Raw genomic sequence first — 9672 nt, forward strand, 5'->3', positions numbered from 1 at the left:
ATGTTCACAGAGATAGGCCTAGCAGCCTATGTAGCCTACATGAAATAGTTCAAATTGGCCGTGATATTTGTTTGTTAAGAACATGAATAAATAAACTGTCTGCAGTTGTTGAAAGGGAACAGTAAAAGGAAACATTTGACGGAAAAGTTGTGTAAATGACAACTGAATAACATGGTCTGACCATTTCCCTTTTTTTACTCACTTCTTGAAAATGTAATCTCCCTTAACAAAGTGGATATGGACATTAAAAACAGTCTGACATTTCCCATAATGCCTCAGTGACGCTACCAGCTGACAGAGCCGTTCTTAGAGCACGTTCGGATATCCGAAAAAAAAAGTGTGGAGAGACCTTTCATCTGTTTCTTTACGCAAACTTAAGGACATTGTTCCCTGTCCCCCTGTGTGTCTGGCGGGACATAAGATGGGGTCCCATACGGCGTGTTCAGACTGGTGTTATGAAATCAACTAATTGATCTTCATTCTAGATTCAATTTTGGTAAGTTACTAGCTAAGGCTAGCCATCTTTGGCAACGCACTGCTGTCTTTTGTTTAACCTACGCAGGGCCTAGCCAGAAATACATGAAACCTCACCAACCAAAATTATGATTGCTGATGTCATCCTCCTAACACAATTAAAGCTTCACCGCGCGTATTGTTATGACAGACTAACTTGATATTGAAGTGTCATTGTCATAGCAATGTGAAGCCTTTGCTTTTATGACCAACTGTAGCTGTCTAAGTCAGCAAATGTTAGCGATCCTAGTTGGCAAGAATGCTCACAACACTGTACAAGTTAGCGAGCTAATGTTAGCTGGCGTAGACCGTAACGTTAACGTTAGCCATCTATCGCTAGTTAGCTAACCCTAATGTTGTAGGACATGAGGAAAATAAAGTAACGCTTCCAACGTTTGTTGACATGACTATAATTGAGTCATTAGCACATAAGTTTAATGTAGAGTGAATAACTACTGGTGCCGAATACGAAACATAAACAAGTACTTTTAAATGTATTAGATGAGTCCATGCCTGTATGACTTTAACGGCATGTATTAGATAGATATCCTATCATATCTCAACAGATGTATGCTAACGCTCGTTAGCTAATGGCTACCGCTGGCTAGTCATATCGCTAGTCAGTGTTTGCTGACTTCATGGGATGAAAAGAAGACAGAAGTCAGCTTCTATGCTTAAATAGTTCATGTTAAGTTTACCACTTAATTTACTTGGCAAGTGACAGTAGCTTGGCTTGGTAACGTAGCATTAGTAGTTAGCCACTTTGGTCTGAAGCTAACTTCAGGTGGTAACGTTAAACTGTTATTTTGACAGTTCGGAAGTCTGTCAAGTAGAACTATTCCAACGCCAAGACAACGGAAATACCGAAGGTCTGAGATGAATAACGTTGCTCATTTGATGATTAGACTAACGTTAGTGAGCTTATTCGGACAAACTTTCAATGTGTCCCAGATGATAACTTGAGTTTGGTATGATTGTCCAGTTTAACATCAGCTGTCTGAATGAACGTAAGATGAACGTTTTTGGCACGCGCCACGGTGATTTTTATGGTGGGCACTGATGACTTTGCTATCTATCTTTGGTTAGTGCTGTAGACTGTAGAGATCGATGAATGTAGAGGCAAATTATTTTGGTGCTTTAGACACAAGCCAACTGCCGAATTCTAACTTTCTACTGCTTTCTGTTATGCAGGTGATAATGGACCAACCAGACAGCAGTGGGGATGGGCTACAACCTCAAGACCTCTCTTCCTCCTGCGCCTTGCCCATTGCCTTTGATTTGAGCAAAAAGGGTGAGGATTGCCTGGGAAAAGCTAGTGCAGTGGAGGCCCTGCATGTGGTTCAACCCCAAGGCTGGTATGTGGGGGCAGGGACTAGCGAAGCCGTAACGTTCCCAGAGAACACCTGTGACCTCTCTCCAGTGCCTGGTGAACAGATCCAACCCGACAATGCCTTCTCCAACACCACTGTCACCCTCTCGTACGTCAGCCGGTCCCACGTCTTCTCCTCCACCCCCCTCACAGCGCATTGCCCTCTCTACGACGTGTCGTCCCTCAGCAAGAAACTCTCCCAGCATGCATCGGGCTATGAGACCCTCCCGTTGATGTCTGAGGCAGATGGGGCCCCGCTCTGTGTGGAGATGGACCCCCACTGTCTTCAGCCGGTTGCCACACCAGTCGGGGTGGCACCGCACGAGTCCTTCGAATTCGTCCTGCCTGCTCAGGTGATGCAGAATGTCGCCACCGGAGTTTGTTTCCTCAAACATGCCGTGGACCTCAATGGCATACAAGACTCCGGGGACGCTGCCGCCGCTGTGGAAATCCTGACGCCGCTCCAACAAGGTGCCCCCATTGTTTGCAAGCTCTCGCAGGAAGAGAACAGCTGTTTGCAGAACGGGGACTGCGCCTTGTGGGACGCTGGAGCGTGTGGTGGTGAGAGCGCTTCGGGCGATCTTTTTACGACCCCAGCTGAAGTGCAGGGGAAGAGGGACTCTGAGGTGCTCTTTCTGATTTCCAGGACTGAACAGCCACTTGGAGTACATGACATGGGGACTACTAGACATTTTTGCAGCTCGCTCAATAGGGAATATATCAGTCCTCTAGAGGATCCAGTATCTCCCCCTGCCACGCCACAGGATGAGATAGAGGATGTTTTCGTGCTGCCGCAGACGGCAAGCTCTCCAACCGGGGAGAATTTTCCAGAAGACTTGGTTACGAAACACAGTGAAGTGGGTCTTTCTAGTCCTCTGCCTGCCGAATTGACTTGCACTGGCGAGACTGAATGTTTACTGGGTAATTCAAACACTGAAAACATATCGGAAATGAGCTGCCAACCACTGACAGATAACGGTCTAGACACAGAACAGGCACTGTCGGAGCAATGTCACGATTTACCCGAAGATAAAGCATCAGGTATGATGGACAAGGCTGAGTCGACAGCCAAGCAGCAATTAAATGGCAACACACCAGCAAAGAAAGGACAACCGGAGCGGAAAATACTTCCCCCCCGGTCTGGCAGGGGTATAAGGTTGGAGGCCATCGTTCAAAACATCAACCCATCCAGATTCAGAGTCAGTAGGACTCGCTCAACTAAGAAATCCAACTGCTTAAAAGTCGCGGTGGCTGAGAGTAAAGCCGTCAGCATTGATAGGGAGGTTGTAACTGCTAGTGACGACCCTGAGATGCGTGAGAATGTATGCACTTCCGAGCAAGAAACTAGCACTTCCGAGACGAGCACTTGCTTGTTGCAGACATCAGTCCAAAGGGAGGAGGGCGGAGATAGTAGCAGCTGTTTTAAAGAAGGATCTACCTCAGATTCTGAACACACACAGAGTCTTTCCAAATATCGTATCAAGGGCACATCTGATGAAATGACAAACAACACATCATTTACTCCAACCAAGAAATCGGGGAAAAGGCCGAGTGGCACTTCGAACTGTAAATCGTCCAACGATCGCCGTGCGATGAGTCCGTTGCCCCCACCCAGATCTCACAAGAAAAAAAGTCAACCAGCGGCCAGCCCGCAGAGCAAAAGCTCACCCACCGCCAAGAAAGCCCACACACCCAAAAAGAAACGCAAGAAAGTACACGTAGGCCAGTCCTCCATGTTCTCCCCCAAGGAGCCTGAGATCAAGCTGAAGTACGTCAACTACAAGGAGGAGAAAAGGGACTCGCGGGCGGACACCTTTTCCCCTTTTGTGCACGTGGAACGCAAGCGGTATGTCTCGTGCACAGTCGTCAACTACCCCGAAGAGGTGAAGCCGACGGTCAGGAAAGGACTGCAACAGCCGACCTCGGGCTTTGTGTCTGGCGTCGTCCCGTCCACACCTTTCCTGCAGTACGGCCGTGTGTCGAACGACGCCACGCGACGCGCTGCGCTGGTGTGCTGCCTGTGTGGCCGTGCGGCCAACACGCTGGACCTGGGTGACCTCCATGGGCCCTACTACGCAAACGGCTCCAAAGCGGAGACCAGGCCCACTGCTGGTGTCGCAGGCCTGAAAGCCGAGGAAGAGGAGGACCTCAGCGATTCGGACTCGTCTTTCGGCACCAAGGCCAGGAAGTGCGCCTCGGCTGTCCCCGGCAGCTGGGCTCGGCGTGCCCGCCAGCGTAGGCCTTTGGACACGGCCCTTGGTGGACCTTACCAGAGGTGGACCAGCGACAGTGAGCTCTCGCACAGCCCAGCGGCCAAGAAGTCCCGGTTGGATGGCGGGGCAGCCGAGAGCTGGTACATCCCGCCCGTGGTGCCGCTGGACTCCAACGAGTACTGGCTGCACGAGGACTGTGGCATTTGGTCAGCAGGTGTCTTCCTGGTGAAGGGGAGGCTGTATGGGTTAGAAAAAGCAGTCAAGATGGCCCAGGAGACGGTAAGAGTCAACAAAGGGTTTGTGTTTGCATTTATAGGCACTGTATCCATAGGAAACTTTGTGAAGTACAAAGAGTGACCCCCTTCATCTTTTAAATTAGCCACTGAAATGCAGCGACTCCCTTGTTAAAAAATGTTGTATGAATATGCTGAAGTAGGTGAAATGGAAGTGGGACAGGTAAACAACTAGTGCACAAAGTTATTTAAAAAAAAGACAGAAGGTGTGGGCCTACATTTTTGAGGAATGGTCTGAAAAGGATGCTTCTTCATCTCTCTTACTTATTCTTACATATTTCATTCCTCAATTTCTTTCGTACAGATGTGCTCTATGTGCCACAGCGTGGGCGCCACACTGGGATGCTTTTTCAGAGAATGCCCCAACAAATATCACTACATTTGTGCTGTGCAGTCTGGTGAGTTTCTCTGTCCGTCTACTTGGTTTAACAACTCTTTGTGTGTTTTTGGATTTGAATGTTTAGTATGGTGGGTGAATTGTGAAACCAATTCACTGTGATGAGGATGAAAGCGCTGAACTGTTGCTTTAAAATCTGTGCATGCTTCCTGTGGACAGATGGAGAAGCCAGTTAGCACAACAGAGCAAATGCCTACTGCCTTTGTTTTTTTAGACGCAAACATGTTCTTGCTTGAAGAAGCAGGAATGATCATTTAGAGTTCACTTAAACAAACAAGGCGTTGCTGTAATGGAACAAGAATGATTATGCTGCCATCCACCCCGATTCATAAAATATAGACTTTCTTAACAGCAAATTAGCACATTTGAATAGCTCTGTAAAAGCTAACATTCGCACTGTCAGAATCTAGGTTCATTAATTTAAGTTCTGCTTATTTTAATGTTACATGATTTAATCCAGAATAAAAACTATTTGTGAAGCTGGATTTCTCTGAGTGCATTGTTCTGTCCTGTTAAAATGATTACTATTTAAAGCTGCTTTTGAAACCTACTTCCTAAATCCAAATGAATACAGTACCTTAACAGGAGGATGTAATCTCACATAGGAATGCACAAAGCAGATGTACATCTCTGCAGGAGTGTTGACCACAACAGATGACCGCAACACCACCATATTTAAAAACTAACATGAGCATTTGAAGTTCAGTTTACTGCTTGAACAATAGTGGATATGACTGATGCAATATGATTCATATAAACTGTGTTTAATGTGGTTTGGTTTATGCATAATGCTTATGTTTGGTTTCCTCTTGTATACTGTTGCAGACTGTGTACTCAATGAGGAGAACTTCTCCATGAAATGCACCAAGCACAAGGTATTGAGTGAGTCATGCAAACATGCAATTGATTGTTGTCTAAGCTGAGATCCAATTATTATTTTATTTTTATATTTATATAAATATTGATATATCCATGTCTTGACTGGTTGGATATAATCATTTCATTTATTTAATGGTTCTTAATCCAGCTTGCTGTCTTTTGTCTTCATCAGAATAAATCAATCAAAGGCTCTACCAATAGAAAGAATGCCAGATGACAATACCCAAGAAGCAGCACCTGTTCAAGGTCTTTCTTTCTTTCTTGTCACTGATTCATGCCATGGCTATTGATTTGGGAACACGATTAAGGGCAATTTATAGTCTAGACGATAAGTGTTGCTTGACAGAAGAAAAAAAATGGTTCACAGGTGGTATAAGCTTTCATAGGCCTGTGCTAGCGACACAGAGTTGATTAGAACATCATCTAGTTTCTGTGACAACATGTATGACAACTTGTATATTGCTCTAGTCACATCCCGTTGTGAAATTAAAGTAACAACAGCGCGCTGACCACAGCAATACTCCAGAATAAGCTATTATTCCAGTCAGTTTATTTGAAACCGTCTGCACCCTTTCAATGTTTGTAATGTACAGGACAAGTGCTGCCACACTCTAGCAGATCTAGATATTGTGTCCTTTATGTAATTTTGTCGAGCGACACTTCAATGTTGCCTGGACTATTATCCTCTAATCTTCATATTTAAAGAACATGCTAAGTAAGATTAAGCGTTGTCTCACAGAACCAACCAGCTAAGGGCAGTTTTGTGTAATATTTACTGTTGCAATTCTTAAAATTGAAGTTTAGATTTCACCCTGACACGTATACTGTATGTTTGTTTCAGATAAACAACGTCTCTGCCACTCCACCTTGGTAGTCCAGTGTGTCGGCCGAGCTCAGTGAAACTGAAAGCACGTCTCCTAAACTGATGGCAAGAGGCCTCTGGAATGCAATCACCCTCTAACCTTAACGCAACATCTCAGTAGTGAAGTCACTCCTTACGTCAGTGCACACCAACAGGGAACTTCAAGGCTTTCATTAACGCCAATGCGTCTGTAGTGCTTACAGGTTTGGATCAAAAGTGGAGGGCATAACATACCAACTAAGGGGCCCAAAGGAGGAAAGAAGAATGAAATGGCACAGAGTAATGTTTTTAATATATATATACATTTGAGAAGAAATTCTCAGCAGTAAGTTGAATTATCCTAAGTGGATATTATTGTTATTATTATTATTATTATTATTATTGTAATTCTTTTTTGTACAGAATGACTAGTCTTATTTATATTTTATTTCAATATATGAATTATTTCAGTCATTGTTGAAGCAAAGTTGTTGGATGCATTGAGTGTTAATTTAATCAATGGCATGAACGCATCGCATCTGGAGACGCATGACTTTTGCTCCCAGGGAACGAGGCAAGTGTTGGCCCAAAGAAGTAGAGAGGAGCAGTTATCTGTGGGCAAAGGCAGGGTGTTTGTATCACTTTAAGATAATGCCCTCCCTCAGCATCTGTTTAATCATAAACCTGCCATCTAATTTCTGCTAACATTCTTATTGACCTGAACATTTTTCGCTTGGGGAAACTAGATAGCAATTGGCAAAAAAAAAAAAATATATATATATATAAAAACAATAAAATGTATTTTCTTTGTTCTCAGTCAGAACTGAGACCCCAGTTGCTTTTGGAAAGACTGTGGTACTTATTATCTGCATTAGTGCCAAGTCTACCTGCTGTCATCTGTCTGTTGTTCTCGGTGGCTCTAAGAGTAATACTGACTATCAAACCAGAACTGACCATCATAAGACTGCACTTGTAATTTTGTTCTCTTACTTCATAGCGATCCTTAAGGGAACTGTGCCTGTGTTTTTAAAGTCATTCATTGAATGTATCTTCTCTGGAGGTTTTCTTCAAGTTGAGAATTTTCAGTGTGCACTTGGCACTTAATTTATCCATGTGTTTTTTTTGTAATGTTTGGAACTTTTGTTTATTTTCTTTTGATTTTTTGGAGAATTTTTTTTTTTTTAAAAACAACAGTATTGTCCCCATAAAACGGAATGCCCCCAAATTAAATTTCCCACAAGCACTCCAATTCTATATGAAATAGATCTTTATAAAGATAAAAAATGTATCCCTGCAATGCAGTGTTGAAAGACAACTGACGGTCCTTACTATACAGTGAGATTGATATTTTGTCAGTAGAAATGTATTGCAGTAGAGGAGAATTTTCTGCATATCATCTACCTTAAATGAGTAGTTGGATGTCTACCCTCTTGGCCTTTAACAGTTGGTAGAACAAACGGAAGACTAACCATTAAAAGGGTCAAATACATTCTGTTAATTTTAGAAGCACAATACATATTGTGCTGACGAGATAATGTTATAACACCGAGTGAAGTGTACCATGTGACTGCCCAATGGGTCCTGGAACATTTGATCCATATTACTTTAGCTCACAATACCTTCCATAGCAACCACGAGCAGCTGTTCTGTTTACATTAATGTGGGGTCACTGGACCTGGCTTAGGCTGTCCGTCTCTCAATGCTGAAAAAATACGGACGCCCACAAATCCTTTCTAAGGGATTATGGGCGCCTCCTTTAAGTCTCTTAACATATTTGCCAATAGTTGATGCTTCAGAAGTTCTGGTACGAAGTACATAATATATAGATATATTTTGTAATTTGTCCTCTGTTGTTCTCACCTAGCTGTGTACTTGTCTTGTCCTCTTGTTGATCGAATACAGTATAGAGCAACTAAAAGAACTGATTGCACAGCTACACACTATGTTGTATGGGAAACACCAGCTTGTAATTTTCTGTCATTTTTGACAGGGCTATGAATGGCCTGTGTCTGCCTCTCTTAAATCGACAGTGCTGACGCTGTGTATTCTGTCTGTCACCACCTCAAATGGCTATTCAAATGGTCATACTATCCCTTTCACTGAATATATGCAGCTTTCAAACATGCCAACACAACAGACTTTTTGACATATTTAACAAGGAAAAAAATAGTTCTGCTAAATACTGGGAACTTGCCGCAGCTCTCTCTCTCTCTCTCTCTCTCTCTCTCTCTCTTTTTTTAACATGCAATGAACATCATATTTCTACCCTTCTTTTTGCCAGGCAACAACTCAGATGGTCAGTTTACCAGCCTTGTGGAAGACAAATCAGATGATGTACATAGCCTTTGTTTTCTTGGACAGGAGGCTTGCATGCACTTTTTGTAAGAGATTTGTCTGAATCAATGCAGGCATGAGACACTTGTCTGGTGGGGGTAAAGAAGAAGAAGGGTGGGGTTGAGTTTAGTTGGGTGGGGGTGGGGCCTAATGCATATAGGAAGTGCGTTGTAGTCCAATTGTGTCCGTTGCATAGCAGCACTAGACCGGTGTTTGTGTACCTAATGAACTTTGTGTTTGGTCTGTGGAATCGCAGCTGCAGTGAAATGTCCTGACATGTCGTGCCAGTGCCACAGTTTCTGTCCTGATCTGACGTATGTGGAAGCAGGTTTGGGAATGCACACACAAATTGGGTCCTTGCATTTGAATTCCACCCGAGATCTCTATTTTTTAGCCCTGCTTTGTGAAATGTGTACCTGACCGACCGCCTGCTCATCTTGCTGCCTACAAGCAGTGTGCCATATTGATGTTCTTTTTATTTTATTTTATTCTATTTTATACTTTCAGAAAATTTATTTGTTTTATTTCTGTAGCTTTTTTTCAAAGTGAGTTACATGACATTTTGATCATTTCTGAACCTCAGCCAAAGTCTGCCACATGCAACTTATCGAGATTTAACTGTCATTTTTGCCAGTGAAACTGAAATGTACCAAATGTTTTGTTTTGTCTGTTTTTTTAATGTTGTCTCCGTATCTTATTTTGTCCAAATCTAAAACTCAGGGTTGAACCTCAGTCTCTGGACTTTATATCCTAATTTTGTTCACCCCATACTGGACTGGAACAATACTACAGCTTAATCGGTCAAAACATACAAATAAATTGCATACTGCTCA

The 9672-nt window shown here is 43.2% G+C and overlaps 1 protein-coding gene across 2 annotated transcripts; it reads left to right on the forward strand.

The window, feature by feature from the left end:
* The first annotated feature begins 389 nt into the window (after nucleotides 1-389).
* On the forward strand, nucleotides 390-9672 carry LOC143137888 (uncharacterized). 2 transcript variants are annotated; one of them, XM_076298220.1, is made up of 6 exons: nucleotides 390-496; nucleotides 1705-4374; nucleotides 4693-4786; nucleotides 5611-5660; nucleotides 5837-5910; nucleotides 6506-9672. In XM_076298220.1, the coding sequence occupies exons 2-5, from the start codon at nucleotides 1711-1713 to the stop codon at nucleotides 5879-5881; spliced, it is 2853 nt and encodes a 950-aa protein (XP_076154335.1). In that variant the 5' UTR covers nucleotides 390-496; nucleotides 1705-1710; the 3' UTR covers nucleotides 5882-5910; nucleotides 6506-9672. The 2 variants fall into 2 exon arrangements, with proteins under 2 accessions (XP_076154335.1, XP_076154334.1); XM_076298219.1 differs by lacking the exon at nucleotides 390-496 and adding an exon at nucleotides 626-1562.

Source organism: Alosa pseudoharengus, unplaced genomic scaffold (genome assembly GCF_046254945.1).
Source record: "Alosa pseudoharengus isolate Yale_2024_CS ecotype anadromous, Long Island Sound unplaced genomic scaffold, YU_APseudo_1.1 YU_APseudo_1.1_scf_21, whole genome shotgun sequence".
Taxonomy (NCBI): Eukaryota; Metazoa; Chordata; class Actinopteri; order Clupeiformes; family Clupeidae; genus Alosa; species Alosa pseudoharengus.

Excerpts from the sequence above, each read along its gene's own strand:
- LOC143137888 (XM_076298219.1), top strand. Across the intron at positions 4,375-4,692 it reads TCAAGATGGCCCAGGAGACG|ATGTGCTCTATGTGCCACAG; the intron begins GTAAGAGTCAAC and ends TCTTTCGTACAG. Across the intron at positions 5,661-5,836 it reads TGAAATGCACCAAGCACAAG|AATAAATCAATCAAAGGCTC; the intron begins GTATTGAGTGAG and ends TGTCTTCATCAG.